General features: G+C 49.7%; 1 protein-coding gene across 2 annotated transcripts; it reads right to left on the bottom strand.

The window, feature by feature from the left end:
* Positions 1 to 616: 616 nt before the first annotated feature.
* On the bottom strand, positions 617 to 3,363 carry Hand1 (heart and neural crest derivatives expressed 1). 2 transcript variants are annotated; one of them, XM_048334287.1, is made up of 3 exons: positions 2,803 to 3,363; positions 1,286 to 1,294; positions 617 to 709 (listed from the first exon to the last, which is right to left on the bottom strand). In XM_048334287.1, exons 1-3 carry the CDS (start codon positions 3,361 to 3,363, stop codon positions 617 to 619), a joined length of 663 nt encoding a protein of 220 aa, XP_048190244.1. The 2 variants fall into 2 exon arrangements, with proteins under 2 accessions (XP_048190244.1, XP_048190245.1); XM_048334288.1 differs by lacking the exon at positions 1,286 to 1,294.
* Between the last annotated feature and the right edge of the window lie 17,037 nt (positions 3,364 to 20,400).

A 20,400-nucleotide genomic window follows, 5' to 3' on the forward strand; every position in this document is an offset into this window, starting at 1 on the left:
TATATTAACACGGCGGTTAAAAAGAAAACAATACTAAGTCATTCCTCCATTTTCCTGCTGGGCCTTCTCTTTCCCTGCCTAAAAACAAAAGCGATGAATTCCTCTTATTGCATTTTAGTTGCGAGAACCAGGTGCCTGGGATTTTTAACAAAGCCTAGGGGGTAGAGAAACGAAGAAGCCAGATCGCAGAAGGCAGATGGCGTTTAGGGGTAGGAACCCCTAAATTCCACACAGCCCCTCCCCCCCCAAGATTAGAAACATCCCAAGTGTCCTGGTGCTGGAGTTCCAGGCCCTCTTTTCTCCATCAGGCTCTTAGAGGAAGTGGACATTATATATATATATTTATAGATATCTATATAAATTTCTCTTTCTTCTTACTGCATTAAAGACCATTTCAAAGGACATTGCACGTGCTATCCAAGGGGTGTGGTTGCAAGCCGGCGACCCCGCCGCCGGTACTCAGTAGGGGCGCCACGAGACGAGACGCGTCCCCACAAGTCTTTGACTGGAACCCCGGGCCTGGCCTTCGCCCGCTGCCTTTCCCCCCGTGTTCCCGGGAGACCAGATGGGCCAGCCGGTCGGTGGCGGCCACGTCCTCGGTGCCACAGATCTTGGCTCACTGATTTAACTCCAGCGCCCAAACTTGCTGCGGCCAGCCGGTGCGCCCCTTCATCCTCTTCTCCCCCGGAGCGGGAGGAAAGCCTTCGGGCTGCGAATGCCAGGAGCACAGAAGGAGAAAAGAGGGGAAGAGAAAGACGGGGTTCAGTGGTTTGGTTATTGTGTTTCCTCTCTACTCACCCGGCTAGGTGCGGGGAGGAAAGCGCAGCGAGGCGGGACTGGTAGCTTTTAAATCAGTGACGGATTTCTGTTTGCGAAATCGGTATAAACAGGCTCATAAATTTGCCTTTTATGTGCCAAGGTGCTGGGGTCCCAGCAGGGTCTAAGCTAAGCCGGGAGGTTTTTGGTAAAGGGGGAAACAATTCTCTACACAAGCTAACAAACACAAAACAAATGGAGGCGCCTAAGGTGTGGCTTTGTGGCACCCAAGGGTTACTACAGTGGAGTGAATGGGAGGAATTTAAATAACCATCGTCATCATCCAACCGTTAGCCAGATGAGCCCCGTGCGCAAGCCTGTAACCTTGGCCACTCAGGAGGCTGAGATCTGAAGATCCAACCAGGGCAGGAGACGTCTGAGAGACTCAGATCTCCCATGAACCATACACACACAAAAAAGTAAAATAAAATAGCCGGCTCCCTGTTACCAACAACCCTCCTCCCCCCACCACCTCCGGCTTTCCAATCTAATGTGGCATCTTAGCTTGGGGACAGAGTAGGGTACCCTGGCTGGTCCTTGGGGTGCCTGCCATCGCAATGCCAAGGGGTGAGGGGGAAGATGGAGTCGCCCTGGCCTAGTTCCCCATCCTCCCCCTCCCCTGCAGGACTCCCAAGAGGTGATACTTAAAAGGGGAGTGGGGGAATGCACCGGCGGCCTTGCTTCCAACTACAAACGGCCTCTAAACCACAGCCTTTCCCCACCATTTGGAAATAACCCGGAGCACCGCGTCTCGAACCCCCGTGAATGTGGGGAAACTCCTTTGCGAGTCTAGAGAGGAAAATCCACACCAGCCAGCTATTCCCCTGTAAATTACAGGGGCCCCAGAAACACAAAGTGGCTTTTTTTCCTGGTTAGATACAAAAGCCATCCACCCAGCTCAACCCTTGGGAGAAGGATGGCTTGTGGGCCCCAAGTTGAGTGCCTGACTTGTGTTACACCCCCTCTCACTCTTATTCCTCAGCTAGATGCCCTTCTAGCTGTGTCTGTCCCTGGGCTTCCACGCCTCTCGCCTCGTGTGCACAATGATGGAAGTCTATTCATCTCACAGCAATTGCATGGAAGCCAAGGAAAGGGAGCAGACTCCGGCTTGCCTTCCAAACCTGTATCCCAGGAGCGCCCCAAGACCAATTAGGCCATCAAGACCCCTCCAATTTGAAAGAGAACTGGGTTCAGTGTAAACTTTTAGAGGTTCAAGGCTTTTCACAGACTTTCGTGGTGTTGTTGTTGTTGTTTAAAGAGGGTTCTAAGACCCTTTTTCCAAAAAGTTTAAGATTCAGCACACGCTCACTACCCTTCTAGGAAAATGGAAGGGTGGACTGGGTGGGAAGGGTTGGGGAAGACATTCTAAAAGGGGAGACACGGATCAGGATGTAGTCTACTCCTAAACTGACATGTGGAACGGAAACTCCTTTGTCCAACTACTTTAAAACTATTTTAATTTTTTTAAAAAAAGAACACTACTCTTTTGCTAGGTGCTGGTGCCTCGTGCCTGTAATCCTAGCTCCTCGGGAGGCTGAAATATTGAGGATCACAGTTTGAAGCCAGCCAGGGCAAGGAAGATTTCAACTAAACAGCTTTAAAAAAAAAAAAAAAAAAGCAGCTGAAATTGGAGCTGTGTTTCAAGTGGCAGAGCATGAGCCTTAGGCAGAAAAGGCCGAAGGACAGCGCCCAGGCCCTGAGTTCAAGCCCCAGTACACACACACACACACACACACACACACACACACACACACACATTCTATATAAAGAAAACACGGTGCCTTATTACAACTGTGTTTAATTATGAATCTGCCTCCTGCAACCAAACTCTCCCCAACCTTTCAAACTTACACACACACACACACACACACACACACACACACACACACACAACACGGGGTGCGGTGGGGGCTTAGGTTTCCATTACTTCCAAGACTCGAGATTCCCCCTCACCCCCCCCACCCCCCACCCCACCCACAAACTCACCATCTCCCTTTTCCTCTTGTTCTCACGGCTGCCATCCGCCTTCTTGAGCTCCGCCTTGAAGGCTTCGGGATCCCCGGCTTGGGCGTCCTTGGCCAGCACGTCCATCAGGTAGGCGATGTAGCTGGTGGCGAGGCGCAGGGTCTTGATCTTGGAGAGCTTGGTGTCGGCCGGCACGTTGGGGATGCACTCTCGGAGCTCGGCGAAGGCGCTGTTGATGCTCTCCGTGCGCCTCCTTTCCTTCTTGGGTCCCGCGCCTTTCCGCCGGCCCAGGCGGCCCCCGATCGCTTCTAGCCGCCCGGGGCTCTGGCCGGGCCGGGCATCGGGGCCGTAGGCGGCGGCGGCGGCGGCGGCCACCGGGGCGCTGGGCGCTGGGCGGGCGGCGGCGGCGGCGGCGGGGAACTCGGGGCCCGCGTCGGTGGGGCTCAGCAGCCAGCTCTGGAAATAGGGCCGATCTTGGTGACAGCGCGACGCCGGGCCGAAGAGAAAAGGCTCGTGGAGCATGGGGTGCGCGGGGTGCGGGTGGTGATGGTGGGGGTGCGGGAAGCTGCCCACGAGGTTCATGGTTGGAGAGGCTCGGGTTCGCGGGGGTGGGGGTGGGGGGACGCCTCCAAGATGGATCAGCGTCGCCCCATGCGCCCCTTGGGGAAGAATCGGGGAGCCGGGCCACCCCGCGCCCCGCGCACTGCTGGGTGCAGGTTTGGTGGGAGTGGAGAAGGACACGCGTGGCCGCCCCCCTCCACGCACACCCCCTTTTTTTCCTGACCCGATGGAGAACGCGCTGACGGCCCGCGGATCCGTTTAACCCTTCTGCGCACTCCCCCAGCGCGATCCGGCTTATATAAGGCCGCCGGCTTTGATGTCAAGCTCCCGGCGGAGCCAGGGCTGGGGGGCGGGCAGGAGGTGGGGGGGGGAGGGAGGGAGGAGGGGAGGTGTCTTTTCCAGGTTGTTCCACTGGACAAGTCACTCTATTCTCGGCCTCCTGCGGAGGGCCAGGCACCAGCCCCGCCTCTGTCCCTCCCCTCCCGGGCCTGGGGGAGGGAGGAAGGGCGGGGGGGGGGCTCCGGACTTGAGGTTCCCCCCCACACACACTCGCCTGCCATCGCCCAGGGCTGTAGCTACCACCACCTCCCTCCCTCCCCACCCCCACCCGTGGATCCAGCGGAAGGAATCTGGAATCATCTCTTACCTTCCAGCCCATCCCTTGATTTGACAGATAGGGAAATTGAGGCCTAGAGGGAGGGAGACAAAAAAAAAAAAAATGGTTCCGTTGAGAACGGGGGAGATTCCAGTGTTCCCAATGCTGGGTTCCCACCAACTGGTCAGCTTGGCGCCACCGCCGGAGGACCCGTCGCTCGGGACCGGCACCAAACCGCCTGCCCCTCTAACACCTCCCCGCTCCCGCGCGCCCCGGTGGCGGCGGGCGAGACGGGCGGCCCCCCGGCGCCCCGCACGGCCGCCCCGCCGCCCCGCCGCCGAGCCAGGCTCCAGGTGGAGCGGGGCCGCCGGGGCTGGACTCCGAGCCTCGGGTGATTTACCGGTTTGTTCCCGGGCTCCAGGACTACTACGGTCTGCTCTTCTCGCCTTGCAGGCGCCTGATTCAGCCCCAAGACTTGGGCCAGGCCGGCCGGCTGAGGCTCGGGCTGCCTCGCATAGCATAGCAGCTGCCTGGGCCCTAAGGGTACCTGTGGTTCAGGACTCCACAGCCTGTGTGTGTGTGTGTGTGTGTGTGGTGTGTGTGTGTGTGTGTGTGTGTGTGTGTGTGACAGAGAGATTTCGCGTCGGATAAGAAGCAAGGTTTCAAGGGGCCATTTCACCCAGACCTTCCTTCATCATCACCCCCTTGAAAATGATTCTTGATTATAAAGACACCCCAAGAAACCAGTGTTTGTGGACAACATGCAACGGGCCACAGCCCACCCTCTACAAAACTCGTGCCGAGGTACAAATACAATGCACACACACACTCATTGCACCACCAGCGCCTGCATCTCCAATCCATGGCGCAGAGGCCTGGGCCGGCTACCTCCCCCTCTTCCTTCTCCCGGCCTAATTTCCCTCTCCCCGAGGGTCTGATTCTCTCCGCATAGGGTTCCCCCCCCCCTCTTTCCCCTGGGATTCTAGGGGGTGGCATTTAAGGATGGGGCTCGGTAGCCGCTTGGCTGATGTTATGAATTTAGATTCCCTCTAATTCATCAACCTTCCCTAGTCAGGCCTTCCTCTCAAATAAATGTCAGCTAAGGGTGAAATTATGGAAGGGCTTTAAAGTTGTTTTGGGTGTATTTCCTTTATTTGGTACTGGGGATCGAACCTCATGATGTTGCAAACACTTGCTAGGCAAGTGTTTGTGTTTTTTTTTTTTTTTTTTTTTTGCCACTGAGCAACATCCCAGCCCAGGGAAAGTGCTTGAAAAAAAATAATATTAAGAAGGCAACACTGGGTGTTAGTGGCTCCTATCTGTAAGGGTAGCTACTCTGGAGACTAAGGGTCTGAAGATTGCACTTCAAAAACCAACCCCAGGGAAGGGGAAGAAAAATCCGTGAGACTCTGATCCCCAACAAACCAGCCAAAAACAAAAACAAAAACCAAAAACAAAAAACCCACAGACGTGGTAGAGCACCCACCTTGAACAGAAAAAAAAAGCAAGCCAAATGAGAGGGCAAGGCCCCGAATTCAAAGCCCCAATTCTAGCACTACAATAAATAAAATAAAATCGAAGAGGGCAAACACAGGTTGCATCCACTTGAACATTGTTTATTGAAGTTGTCCTGGTTCAAAAGCAGTGGCAACAAACCAACTCTGTCCTTGTGCAGACAAGAAACTGGGGACCCCCCCCCCCCGTGGCTCACACCCCGAATCTTAGCTACTCAGGAGGCCTAAGGATTATAGTTCAAAGCCAGCCCTGGCAGGAAAGTCCCTGAGACTTTGGTCTGCAAGTAACCAGGTCCATCCATCCCCACTCCCTTGCCCGCCCCCCCACCCCAAATGAAGCCAGAAGTGGAAATGAGGCTCAAGTGGTATAGCTCCCTTCTTAGGAACACAAGATCAGTACACACACACAGACAGACATATATAAATATGTGTGTCATATATGTGTATATGTATATAGAAAGATATATAAAGAAAGGATGTATAGAGAATATATATAAAGAAAAATATATAGAGAATATATATATGAAATGTCTATTTCTCTTAACCCACACACGTGCTATATTTGTGCTGGGGAAGGGGCTTCGGCAGATTAGGCATTCACCTGTCGGCTACGGGTGCCGGAGACGCCGCGCACCTCCCAGGACCGCGCGTGTGTTGGGCACGGGGGTTGTAAATGTGTATTTCCGCGAGGAGACACACTTGGGGCGTGAAGGAAGGCGACGGGCCCCACCGGAAAGACCGGAACCGTCGCTCCAGGTCGGAGCGGGCGCTGCGGGCGGCGGAGCCCCGCGCGCTCTCTCTCCCGCCGCCGCCCCGGGGCGTGGAGGAGGAGGCGGCCGGCCGGCTGGCCGCGCCCCGCCTCGCTCCGGGGCGCCTGGCGCCAGCAGCGCCGGGGTTGGGCCGGGCCCGGAGCCGGCGCTTCGCGGGGAGGGAGCGGCGGTGGCGGCGGCGGTGGCGCGCGGTTCCCGGGCGGCTCCCCGGCGGGGCCTGGGGCGGGGGTGGGGGGGCCGGGGGTCCCCGGTGGCGCCCCGCTTCCAGGACGCGCGGGCCGGGGAGACGGAGTTCTCATCTTCCACTCGGCTTTGGTCCTCATTCCTGCAGCGCCCGGCGATCACACTTACACCTGCGTGATCCCAAAGGCCTGGACCTCGCTGGCACACACACACACACACACACACACACACACCCACACACACCCCTCAGGCTCCCCCAAATATATGCACCTCATGACCGCAGCCTTGCACCCTGACATCCAGCACACACACCAGGCAGGATCGGTTCACGCTCCTGGTGAGATTGTCCATTTCCTCTCCCTCAGAGTGACAAGAAGATGGGTGGCAGCTAGTGAGGACGCTACAGATGGGGTTGTTACCGGCTCGTAGAACCACACCACCACCATAGAGCGAGTCCAGGGATAGAAACTCTCAGTAATACCCCACTGACGAAGTGTTTTTACACTTATTCTTTCTGCCACCATGACCGGTACGCATGCTTGTTGTATTTTCTGGCACTTTGGGGGGGATTGTATTCACTGCCCTACACTTCCAAGAGCTCATCGTATTAGCTCGCACTACATGCGACTACTACCCTGCTAGACCTTGTTAACTCCTCTAACAGCTGAGGGTTTGACAAAATGAAGGTCAGACAGCTGAAGCTTGCTTTGTCCTGGTGTTGAGGGGAGGGCAAAAGGAGGGGGGACAAACAAATGGAGAGAGGAAGGGTGGGCAAATACAATCATCATGTTCAGTGTACATATGTGAAAATGGAACCATATAACGTGAGGGGAGGGGTAGAATGGGGGAGGACGGGGAGAATGATGGAAAGGGTGACATGATTAAGATAGATATACACACTCAGACTTGCTGAACTAAAAACCTTTCGTACAACTACTTTATTAAAAAAAACCACACATTATTATGTATGCAAGCTGCTCACAAATGGACATTCTCACAGGTTCAAGTGTTTATATATATAGGCACACAAATTCCACCATTCAATTTGGCAAATGTTCTTAGCCTTAACCATGTAAGGTCAGGTGAAGCTGGTGGCTCACACCTGTAATCCTCGCTACTCAGGAGGCTCACATCTGAGGATCATGGTTCGAAGCCAGTCAGGGCAAGGATAGTCCATGTGACTCTTACCTCCAATTCATCACGGAAAAAGCTGGGAAGTGGTGCTGTGGCTCAAGTGGTAGAGTGCTAAGCTTGACCAAAAGGAGCTCAGAGACAGCACCCAAGCCCAGAGTGCGAGCCCCAGAAAGGCACCCCCCCCAAAAAAAAAAAACAAAAGCAAAACTAGAAGTGGAGATGTGGCTCAAGTGGTAGAATGCTAGCTTTGAGCACAAAGTTCAAGGACAGGTTCTGAGTTCAAATCCAGCATTCAAGTGTTAACCCCATCCAGCCACCAAAGGCTCAGAACCAACCTTCCCCACCCCTATGCCCAGCCCCAAGGGACCAGCTAGGAGCCTGGCAGGCCCCCCGGCAATGTGAGACGCGGCAAAGCTCTTGGGCTCCAGCTCCAGCCCCCCAACAACTGTGCCTCAGGTGTGTGAGGAGGGAAGGAGAAGATCTGGTGAGAAGGTGCTCTCTCAAGCCCGGGCTACGTGATCACAGAAGGGCTGAGACATCAGAGTGTGCCCAAAACTGCTTTAGGCCGATGGACAAAAGACATGGCTTTCAGAAAAGGACAAAATCTGCCCTTTCCAACTGGCGGAGTCCAAGCCTCAGTTTTTCCACTTGCAGAAGAAGAAGAAAAAAAGAAGACAACTGTTTATCCAGGGCTGGTGGCTCACATCCGTAATCCTAGCTACTTTGGAGGCTGAGGTCTGAGGATCACAGTTTGAATCCCACCTAGGGTAGACAAATCTGAGTGACTCTCAAATGATAGAGCTCATTCAGCCTTAAGGCGAAGAAGCTAAGGGTCAGCCCCAAGCCCTGAGCTCAGTACTAGCACAGAGAGAGAGAGAGAGAGAGAGAGAGAGAGAGAGAGAGAGAGAGAGCACAGACAGAGAGACAGAGAGACAGAGAGACAGAGAGACAGAGAGACAGAGAGAGACAGAGACAGAGAGAGACAGAGAGACAGAGAGAGAGAGAGACAGAGAGACAGAGAGAAACTGACAGTCTCTGTGATGCCCAGATCCTCACTCGGTGCCCCACCCTAAGCTTTGTGGACGGGTGGCTCAAAGAGAGGAAGACTCCATTCTCCAGCCTGTTTCTACAGATCAAATTCCAGGAGCCGGGATCTGGGGGTGTCAGTGGGGGAGGGGGCGGGGGAGCGAGGCAGGTTCTCCTAGCCAGTTCCAAACTGTTCAGTGGTCCCTCCTCACCTGCCCAGCTGCTCATGGAGTGTCTTTGGCAGGTTTGGTGTTCTTAGAATGTTCGAATGCAGATAGATTTCTCTCAATTCTTCCCCAGGTAGCTTTAAGGAGACTGGGCAGGAATTTTCATTTCACTTCACAAAAGAGAGTTTAAGCCGGAAGAGATTCAAAAGGATATCACCAGGTCTGCTTGCTCATGCCGCCTGTCATCCTTGACTACTGGAGAGGCTGAGATGTGAGGATCTCTGTTCAAGGCTAGCCCTGGGGGAAATAGTGACAGACTCTTCCCTTCAATGAACCAGCACAAAGCCAGAAGTGAAGGTATGACTCAAGTGGTAGAACACCAGCTTTGAGCAAAAAGAAATAATGAAGGAGAAGAAGGAGAAGGGAGGAGGAGGAGGAGAAGGAGGAGGAGGAGGAGGAGGAGGAGGAGAGGAGGAGGAGGAGGAGGAGGAGGAGGAGAGAGAAGAAGAAGAAGAAGAAGAAGAAGAAGAAGAAGAAGAAGAAGAAGAAGAAGAAGAAGAAGAAGAAGAAGAAGAGAAAGCTCAGGGACAGAGCCCAGTTTGAGCCTTAGTACTCTTTCTCTGTGTCTCTGTGTCTCTGTGTCTGTGTCTGTGTCTGTGTCTGTCTGTCTCTCTCTCTCTCTCTCTCTCTCTCTCTCTGATGCACACACACATTACATAAAAAAAGAGCTTAGCAGAAGGACGGAACTCATATAAGTGGGAAGAGAGCACTTTATTCCTTTCTGTGAGAATCTTCTGAATAGCAGCTTTCTCTGGGTAAACTGAGGGACAGCACCCACCACAGGGGGCAAAGAAGATGATGTGAAGTGGTAGAAGTGGATGAGATCTTTAACCTAATAACTAACTCTACCTAGGCCTGGCTGGTAGAGCCAGAGTAGCTGGCCTCTAGCAGCTCGAACTCACCAGCCGTGCCTGATAAATGCATGATCTGTTCAGGAATTACAATTCCCCCAATAAAGAATTGGAGTGAAGCTATAGCGATGGCTATGCCAGGAAGAGGACCACGGAGATCCCCCTGGCTTTTACTCTCTTCTGACTCCGCCACCCTGTTTCTGATCAAATTGGGGTGGCGGGGTCCTTTTCCCCAAAGCCCTTAACAGAGCCCAGGTGCCTTCAGTCTTAAGAGACCTCTGCAGAAATTTGCCTTCCAGTTTCAGATTGCGCATTTCGCCCTTATTTCCCTCACTAAATGACCTTTGTTTGTTTTTTTTTTCTTTTTTAATGGGTGGCAGGGGGAGTATCATTCTCTCCACCTTCAGGACTCAGTTTCTCCATCTGTCTAGTGCCCCTGTCCCAGCTCCCCAGTCCTAGGGGCGCCTACCGCAAAAACCTTCTCCCCCGCCGCCGAAGTCCAGTGACCTTGACGCCACGGGCAATCCCCGCAGCAGACCCCTTATCTAAATAGGGCAGTAAATCAAGGCCCTGTCAGGACTAGGGTAATTACAGGAACTCCATAAAAAGGACCGGGCCGGCCGCCTGTTTATATTAGAGCGGTGTAAAATATTCTTGCTGTCTTGGGCAATCGCGTCCTAGAGTAACGCGCCATAAATCAGTGCTCCGACCATTTACACCGCAGCTTGAGCGTGCAAATCTCTTAAACATTTTTCCTCTCTCTCTCTCTCTCTTTCTCTCTCTCTCTCTCTCTCTCCCTCTCTCTCTCTCTCTCTCTCTCTTTCTCAGCCCTATCTAGCGAAGATCCAGGAGCTTTCCAATCTGGCCCTGCTAGATCCCCTGAGCTCCCAAACACAACCAATCTGGGCGTGGAAGAGATTGGCAAGTTGGCAAGCTCCTGGTAGGGTTTTTTTTTTTTTTTTTTTTAGAAGATGAGGCTTTCATGAAGTCCTTGGTTCTGAGACGATGCAGCATGACTCTGCTAAGACCAGATTCTACCTGTGGAAGGAAAAGGGGGCCCAGAAAAGATCAGAAACAGAGCTTGATCACAGACCTCTTTTTTTGCAGGGGGGCGGGGAGAAGAGGGGTTGTGGGGTCCCAAGCAGCCTCTGGTTTCCCCACAGTTTTCCTTTTGAGCCCTGTTTCCTGGGATGAAGAACTATTAGGCCTGAGAAAGTATGAGCTGGAAGCAGTGTTTACCTTTTGACTTGGGGACCGAGTCTTCTTTAAAAAAAAAAATATATATATATATATATATATATTATGTTCAGTATTAATTGTGCACAGGGGTTACCATTTTATGTCAGTTAATAAGTATATTTCTTTCTTGCTTTCTTTATTTTTCTTCTTTTCTTTTCCCCACTTTCTGTTCCCTCCCTCCCTCCTTCCTTTCTTTCTTTCTTTCTTTCTTTCTATCTTTCTTACTCTTTCCTCTTTCATTCTTTCTGTCTTTCTTCTTTTTGTGTAATGTCACCTTTTCCTTCCTCTCCCACCAGTTTTCCCCCTCCTATCCCTGCCCACAAGTTACACAATTCATTTGCCACATCATGTCTACTGTAGCATGATTGCATTTATTCACCTTTTTCCTCTTCACCTTTTTCCTTTGGGATCTGAGTCTGGCACCTAAAATTGTGTGTGAGTACTTGGGGTGACAGCAGGCCTCTAAATCCTTGTCCTTATTGTGAAGATAGCCAAACAGAGCCTCGGAGGGTGGGAAAAGATTTGCCAAATGGCACACACACGCAGCTGCAAACAAGTCATTCTGGTTGTCTCCGCCATTAGAGATAAACCATTGGTTTTTTTGTTTTTTCATTTCCCTAATGAAAAACTAAGGGAGCACAGAGAGAGAGAGAGAGAGAGAGAGAGAGACAGACAGACAGACAGACAGACAGACAGACAGAGACAGAGACAGAGAGAGAGAAAGAGAGAGAGAGAGCTGGTCCATTCTTGGGTTTTTGTCACAGCCTCATAAGCCCCAAATCTATTTAAGGTAAACCTACTGTTGCTCTTTGCCTAATAATGAACACAAATCAAGCTTATGGAAAAAGAATATTAAATTTTCCATATCTTCCCTTCCAAACAGGGGATCTAAGGATCCAGGGGGAGAATTAAACATGTATGTGTGTTCTACTCTCTCTCTCTCTCTCTCTCTCTCTCTCTCTCTCTCTCTCTCTCCCTCCCCACCCCTCTCCTCTCCATTCCCTTTCTCTTCGAGGGTCGGTAAGTGACATCGTGTTTACACAAGTTTTTATGTCGTCTGAGTTTCGTCCCGGCTCCGTTCCCTCCTTGTGTGTATTTTCCGCACGGGAAGCATTCAACCTAAACAGAACCCCGTCTGATTGGAAAGGGTATTTATTTGAAAACTCGTTAACTCTCAGTTTGGGTGAAAACGACTCCCAAATTTATAGCATTGCTTTGGGTGCGGCAGTCGTAAATCACACACATACACACACACACACACACACACACACACACACACACACACACACACACTGCACACCATGTCTCCCACAAGCACTGGAGTGGGGCCTGGTTAACCCCCAACCACCAGATCGCTTGCAATCCAGTCTCTAGCCGGTGGTTAGTTACAGTCTGACAGGCAGGTGGATGGTTCTCTGGTTTGGTTACAGATCCACAGCGTTCAGGGCAATTTCATTCTTATCCGCTCAGCCAAGTGGAGCTCAGTTTTACGGTGATCAGTAAAATGGGGGGTGCTGGTTTTGTGATGTTTTGATTTTTGGTTTAGTTGCTTTCTACAGGGTCCCTTAAGACGACTCGTCGATTTTGTGTCCAGGGATTTTATGCTACGAGATTTATCTCTAAGTCAGTGCCCTGAAGGTTAAACTCTACCACAAGAATGTTAATTTCCCAAGCCAGGGGAATTTCCCCCCCCCCCCCCCACTTCTTCTTCTTCTTCTTCTTTTTTTTTTTTTTTTTACTTGAAACTGGATTTCCAAGTGAGAATGGAGGATCAGATCAATTCTCTTTACCTGTCTCCTGGATCTGCTCACCAGCCAAGCCCAGCTCAGGGCTCTGGGCTCGGGGCTAGGGGAAGAGTCTGGAACTGGAAGCAAGTGTTTCAGGGCTGAGGATATTGTAGTGCCAGAGGATGGGAGTTCTCCCTCCCTCCCTCCCTCCCTCCCTCCCTCCCTCTCTTTTTTTCTTTCTTTCCTTATTTTTCTTTGTGCCATTCTTGGAGCTTGAACTCAGGGCCTGGGCACTGCCCCTGAGCTTTTTTTTTTTTTTTTTTCCTTCTCAAGGCTATCATTCTACCACTTGAGCCACAGCTCTGCTCCTGGCTTTTTTGGGGGGTAGTTAATTGAGGCATCCTACGTATGGCTCCAAACTGTGATCCTCAGATCCCAGCCTCCTGAGTAGCTAGGATGACAGGCACCCAGTAAGACATAGACTCCTCATACTGGCCTTGGGGTATCAATGCAGGAAAATAGTGCTGGTCTAAGCCTGTGAGAGCCTCTGAGGATCTTTGCCAATGCCTGGCTACTGGAGAACATTCCAGGCTCTTGACTCCTTTCCTTCTGCTTGCAGCTCTTAGACTCTGTGGGCAAGACATCGGATGATTAGTTATATTATTTTAAATGGGGACAAGTTACATCCATCATCTTTCTCATAATGGTCAATTGCAAACACCATTTTAAAAAAAGAAGACTAACAAAAAGGATTTAAGATAGACACTGGAAAAATATTTAGCACTGACCTTGCTGCAGGGTTCCCTAGCAGGCAGGTCCTCAAGTGCTATGGGAGGATAAAGTCAAGTGTTCATTCAGCTGAGCTTTTTCCATCGAATTTTGAAGTCTCTCAGGGGTTGTTTTTTGGCTTTGTGATGAAGGAATGAAATTTTCCATGGTGAAGGAGAATGTTGAAAAAGCTCAAGAAGCATTTTATTCATAAATTGCTCTGTTAAATGCAAACTCCATTATACAACCACTTAACAATACTATTTACTACTACTACTACTACTACTACTACTACTGGTCAGGGGCTGTGGCTCACGCCTGTAATCCTAGCTATTCAAGAGGCTGAGATCTGAAGACAGTAGTTCAAAGCCAGCCGGGGCAGGAAAGTCTGTGAGATTCTTATCTCCAGTTAACCACCAGAAAATTAGAAGTGAGGCTGTGCCTCAAAGTGGTAGAGTGTTGAGCCAAAAATGCTCAGGGACTCAGGGACAGCATCCAGGCCCTGAGTTCAAGCCTCACAACTGGGAAACACACACACACACACACACACACACACACACACACACACAAAGCCATTGCTTCCCTCACAAATACCAGGGAACAAAAGATTGTCCTTGGTAGTTTCCTATACCCACCCAGGAAGCAGTCATAGTTGACTCAAACCAGCCCCAAACTCTGTTCTTACATTAGTTTTCATCTGTGCAAGCAAGCCTTCCCTCAAATAATCTATTTAAAACGAAATGAAACAAAAACCAGTAACAAAGGTGGCAGAAGAAGAGAGGAGAAAAGAAAGCTCCAGACACTGGAGTCGAAATTAATGTAATTGCCTCTTCTTGGCCATAAATTCCACTGAGGAAATTCAATCTTTCTGTGCATGTATATGTATTAAAAAAAAAAAAACACCCACCCAATCTGTGTATTGAACTCGCCAAACTCATTCTGTCTCCAACAGAGTATTTTAATTGAATGAAACTGAATGTACTAGGCAATCAGGCAGCCACGAAGCCAGAGTTCTTTCCAAGGGTGCCTGGCCATGGACTAAGCATTGGTTGGAACCACACACTAATGAAGAGAAAGGGGACCCCCTTGGAATTTTGGGGGGGGGGAGTGGTGGGAAGCAGTGGTGGAAACTGGGGGCTGGCACACCCATCCTTCCATTTTGCATTTGGTTGTAATGGAATTATTTCTCATAAACAGTCAAGTGTCTCCTGTAGCCACTTACCTGACATGTTTTTTGTTGTTTAACTTCAGAGCTGACAGATGATGATAACCTGGAAAAGAGAAAGGTTATACATGCAGGATGCAGTGGAGCTGGCTGGTTGGAGGGGGGGGGCAGTGGGAAGGACGCCTGCCTGCTTAAGAGGACAGGATTTTGATTTGTAGAGTCCGGAAAAGATTGTTATGCAATTGTGACAGGCAAGCAGGGAGCCTGGGAGAGGGAATGGAAAAGCCCAAGGAAGCAGAGGGCTCAGGTACTAGAACTCTGGGCTGCGTGTTAGAGGGGAATGGGCCCCTGGTTTGGAGTTTCACGTTCTGTTCTCTTACGTTACCACCCTGATTTATACCACCTGGTGAAAACACATAGTGGGGCTGGGAAGGTGGCTTAGTGGTAGAGTGCTTGCCTAGCATGCATGAAGCCCTGGGTTCGATTCCTCAGCACCACATACACAAAAAAAAGCCAGAAGTGGTGCTGTGGCTCAAGTGGTAGAGTGCTAGCGTTGAGCAAAAAGCAGCTCAGGGACAATGCCCAGGCCCTGAGTTCAAGCCCCAATACTATCACATAAATAAACAAATAAATAAGTAAATAAGGTAAAGTTACTCAAACTATGCTATATGCATCTATAGAATTATTCCCCTGCACTATTAATGTTCACTGATGCAAATAGTTAAAAAATGGGAAAACAGCCGCTCACGCCTCTAATCCTAGTTACCTAGTAGGCTGAGATCTGAAGATTTCAGTTCAAAGCCAGCATGGCAGGAAGGTCTGTGAGGCACTTATCTCCAATGAACCACCAGAACACCGGAAGTGGTGCTGTGACTCAAATGGTAGGGCATTAGTCGAGAGAGAGAGAGAGAGAGAGAGAGAGAGAGAGAGAGAGAGAGAGAGAGAGGAGAGAGAGAGAGAGAGAGAGAGAGAGAGAGAGAGAGAGAGAGAGAGAAAAGCTCAGGGACAGAACCCTGGCCCTGAGTTCAAGCCCCAGGACTGATGAAAACAAAACAGGAAAAATATAGGAGAGGAAACGAATTGTCTTTGAGCTTACCAAACTCTTCAGGGCTCCTGTACTAGAGTTTTGCCCATGAAAGTCTCCTGATTTCTGGAAAGAATGTTTCCCTCCCTGTACCCAGGGAGGGAAACAAAAACTATTTCTGAAAGAAATAATTGGTTACATGAAACTGTGGAATTAGATGACCTCCCGCGTCACTCTTGACCCTAATACCCTATTTTTCATTCTCTGCCCTCAGGGGGCTGGGGACCCATAATTGCACAAACTCAGATATATTTGTCACTGCGGCTCTTGACATTCAAACATGTGCGTGTTTCTTCTCCCTGTCTTGTCACTTGATCTGACAGCTCTCTGCCTGTTCTGTTTGATATTAGAGTTGTCTTTGCCCGCGGCAGGCAGCACAACCCTCAGTGTCTCAGTGTGGGTTGGAACTAAGTGGGGCAGGCCTTGGCTCATACCAATGAGAGGTGTTTTTGTTCTTTTTTTTGTTTTTAAGACTTCAGTCAAATTGCATAGACAATTTTCAGTTCACAAATCATACGTGCTGGTTCTCTGAAAAGATGGGCAGGACCCCCTCCTCTTCCTTCATTTTGCTTCAACCACTGGTTAAAGATTTCCCTTGCACCCTGCATTTCACACTCCCTCCCACTTTCTTCCTCTCTCTCTCACCCCGTTTCTCTCCCTCCCCATTTTCTCTTTTTCTCTCTTCCTCCTTTCCCCTCTCTGGTGATGGCTTGAACTCAAGGATGGGCTACTCTCCCTTAGCCTGCCTTCCTTCCTTCCTTCCTTCCTTCCTTCCTTCCTTCCTTCCTTCCTTCCTTCTTTCTTCCTCCTCCCTCTGTCCGTGTGTGTGTGTGTGTGTGTGTGTGTGTGTGTGTGTGTGTGTGTGTGTGTGTGTTTCTGGTCCTTAGGCTTGAACTCAGGGCCCAGACACTATTCTGAGCTTTTGTGCTGAAGGTTAGCACTTTACCACTTGAGCCACAGCTCTGCTACCAGCTTTTGGTGAATCATTGGAGAGAAGAGTCTTACAGATTTCCCTGTCTGGGCTGGCTTTGAACTGTGATCCTCAGATCTCAGCCTCCTGAGGAGCTAGGATGACAGTGTGAGCTACTAGTACCTCACTTGATAAACTGTCTCTTTTGTCACAATTTTACATAGAAAAGCTGCAAAAATGAGAAAGCACCTGAAGAATGCCCTTCACCGTTCCGATTCCCCTAATGGTGCATTTGTCAGAATGAAGATACTACAGTTAAACTCTAAGTAGACAGTTCAGGCGTCACTAGTTTTTATTTACCTTTTTCCCCCTGGGCTAGAATCCAATTTAGGAAATTGTGCTAGGTCGTTTAGCACAATTGTTTGTCAAGTTGGTTCATAAAACTGTACTTGACCAACTGGCTTTTTTTTTTTTCTTTTTGGGTCCTGGTACTGGGGCTTCAACTCAGGACATGGGTGCTGTCCCTTAGGTTTTTTGCTCAAGGCTGGTGCTCTAACACTTGGGCCACACCATCACTTCCAGCTTTTGGCTGGTTAATTGGAGATAAGAGTCTTGTGGACTTTCTTGCCTAGGCTGGTTTAGAACCATGTTCTTCAGTTCTCAGCCTCCTGAGTAGCTAGGATTATAGCCAAGAGCCACTGATGCCTAGTTGGAATTTTTTTTTAATAGAATAGAATATAGAATAGGAAACAACAGCACACATCTTATAGGTGTTATTACCTGAACCTTTATTATTATCATTTTTTAATTGGATGGTTCCTAGGGCTTGAACTCAGGGCTTGGACACTGGCCCTGAGGTTTGTTTTTTGTTTGTTTGTTTTTGCTCAGGGCTATAGTGCTTTACCATGTGAGCCACAGTTCTACTTCTGACTTTTTGGTGGTTGATTTGAAGCAAGAGTCTCCTGGGCTTTCCTGCTTGGCTTTTGAGCCTGATCCTTAGATCTCAGCCTTCTGATTGTAGGTATGAGTCATTAGCACCTGGCTGCATAAAATGTTTATTACAAGTGTGTATGTATGTGTGTGTGTGTATAGGGCCTTGAGAGAAAAGGTCTATTTCAAGTTCTTTTTATCAGGAAAGTTTTATCTGGCTTTCACACCCTAGCCTGAGACAGTCAGGAGATTCTGACCTGTGGTTGTGAGGTGTGGTGCGGTCAATCGATTTCCTATTTCAGACAAATTGAGCAACTATGGATGCAATCAGAATTCTGCCTGGGGAGAAAGAGAGCCTGAGGAATGATCTAGCTCAGCTCCCTCCCTATCCAGGTGCAGAAACGCTGGCCCCAGAGACCAGAAGGATTCCTACAAGGTCACACAGCAAAATGGGAAAAGAGAAACAAAAGCAGGAACAAAATCAGGTCTTCCCTCCCCTGCTGTCTCACCCATGAGAGTCGTGGGGGCTGGAAGGATCTGGCAGAGGCCCACCCCCATCACCCCACCCCCTGCCCCCCTGCCTGGGAGACATGACTCTGGAATGTGTTGAGGAAATAGGATGCCTTCTTTTCCAGGCCCGACAAGCCAACAGGCCTACGTGTGGCAAGAAAGGACTCCGGTTATCTGCCACCCACCTCTGTTTCGTTTGGTCTGTCAAGTCCAGCAGCAAAGTGGCCTAAACGTGTGAGGATTGATAAAGGTGGGAAGGTAAGAGGGTGGACGGGGCAGGACATCAGGGACCAGAGCTGGAGAGACATCCCAGAGCCTCTGCATGTATGTCAGGGTAGGCAGTAGGGACCTCCCATGGTCCTTTGCGGCCTCCCTTCCCTGGCCATGATGGCTGACAGTCTCCTCATCTCCTCAGGCTTGCCAAGTCTTCTCCACCTCAAGATAGAGCAGAATAAACTCCTGACACTTGGCTGGGAATGTGGCTTAGGGGTAGAGTGCTTGCCTAGCATTCAGGAATCCCTGGGTTTGATTCCCCAGCACCACATACACAGAAAAGGCCAGAAGTGGCGCTGTGGCTCAAATGGTAGAGTGCTAGCCTTGAGCAAAAGAAGTTCAGGGATAGTGCCCAGGCCCTGATTTCAAGCCCCAGGCCTGGCAAAACAAAACAAAAAACTAAAACTCTTGAAACTTATGTACTGAATCGGAAGACTTAGACTTTGGAAAAGAAATAGATCATCTTATTCTTTTATTATCACTATCATTATTATTACTATTACTAATTTTTTGGTGCTGAGGATCAAACACAATGGCCACTTGATATGCTAGGCAAGCACTCTACCATGACACTACACCCCAATCCTATTTGCCTTATAATAATAACATTAATAATTACTTTGATTGGTTTGTGCTGGTACTATGGCTTGAACTCAGGGCTATGGGCTTGTTTTGCCTTTTTGTTCAAGGCTGGTGCTCTAACACTTGAGCCATGGTTCCACTTCTGGCTTTTTGGTGATCAATCAGAGATAAGATTGTCCAGGGTCTGGCGCTGGTGGCTCCCACCTATAATCCTAGCTACTCAGGAGGCTTAGAATTGAGGATCGTGGTTCAAAGTCAACCTGGACAGGAAAGTCCTTGAAACTCTCATCTCCAGTTAACAGCCAGAACACAGGAAGTGGTGCTATGGTTCAAGTGCTAGAGCTCTAGCATTGAGCAGAAGAGCTCAGGAACAGTGCCCAGGCTCTGAATGTAAGCCCTACGACTGAAATATATATATATATATATATATATATATATATATATATATATATATATATATATATACATATATAATTTCTGAAGGATTTTCCTGTATAGGCTGGCTTTGAACCACCAGCCTCAGATCTTGAGCCACTGGTGTCTGGCTTATTTAATTTTATTTTGTGTAGGTACTCAGGCCTGTGCATCATTTCTTAGCTTTGTATTCCTATTTTTATTTTTCTTCTGTGCTGGTCCAGGGGCTTGAACTCAGGGCCTGGGCTCTGTCCCTGAGTTTTGTTTTGTTTTGTTTTCTCAAAGCTAATGCTCTACCACTTGAGCCACAACTCTACTTCCAACTTTTTGGAAATTTATTGGAGGTAAGAGTCTCATGGATTTTCCTGCCTAGGCTGGCTTTGAACCATGATCTTCAGATCTCAGCCTCTTGAGTAGCTAAGATTCTAGGTATGAGCTACCTGTGCCCAACAAAACAATGAAACAGAGGAAGTCTTCTTTTTCTTTTCATCCCTCCCATTTCCAAGACTCACTCAGAATGTGGATCATGGGCTGAGAAGCAGAGTCAGGTTTTAATTTACTCTGTAAAAGGGGTGTCATGATCTCCCCTAGGCTAGCCTTTGGCAACTCAGCCTTTCCACAGATACTCTATTCTACTATTCTATTCTAATAATAACCATGATGAACCAGATGCATAGTACATATTTGCTTTGTTCTTTCTTTTCAATTTGACACTGCAGACTTTTTGTGTCAATTTCACCTTCTCAGTAAGTAGCACCTTCACTTCCTTGTGTGTGTGTGTTGTGGGGGGGTGGTTAGGACACTCATGAAGGGGTAGGCTGTAGCAGATACTCCTTGCTCTGGAGTGCTGGCTCCCTGGGACTGCCGCAAGTGATTTACCTGGCTGCTGTTAACACTTCTCCCTCCTCCCCACCGCCATGACCAGCCACGCCCAGGCCTCAGCCAAGACAACTTGCAGTGCCCACCTTGTGCCACACATTCTTTGAGAAACCACATGGTTAAGGAGCCCCTCCCCCTCCCTTCCCTTCTCTTCCTCCCCTTCCCTCCCCCCTTCCCTCTCTATTCCTCCCCTCTCATCTTGTCCCTCCTCCCCTCCCCTCCTCTCTCCTCTTTCCATTCTTTCCTTCTCCTCCTCCCCTCCTCTTCCCTTCCCTTC

This window comes from Perognathus longimembris, chromosome 25, assembly GCF_023159225.1.
Source record: "Perognathus longimembris pacificus isolate PPM17 chromosome 25, ASM2315922v1, whole genome shotgun sequence".
In the NCBI taxonomy this organism is placed as follows: Eukaryota; Metazoa; Chordata; class Mammalia; order Rodentia; family Heteromyidae; genus Perognathus; species Perognathus longimembris.

Bases quoted from the DNA above. Each gene is read 5' to 3' on its own strand.
- Hand1 (XM_048334287.1), bottom strand. From the start codon at position 3,363: ATGAACCTCGTGGGCAGCTTCCCGCACCCCCACCATCACCACCCGCAC.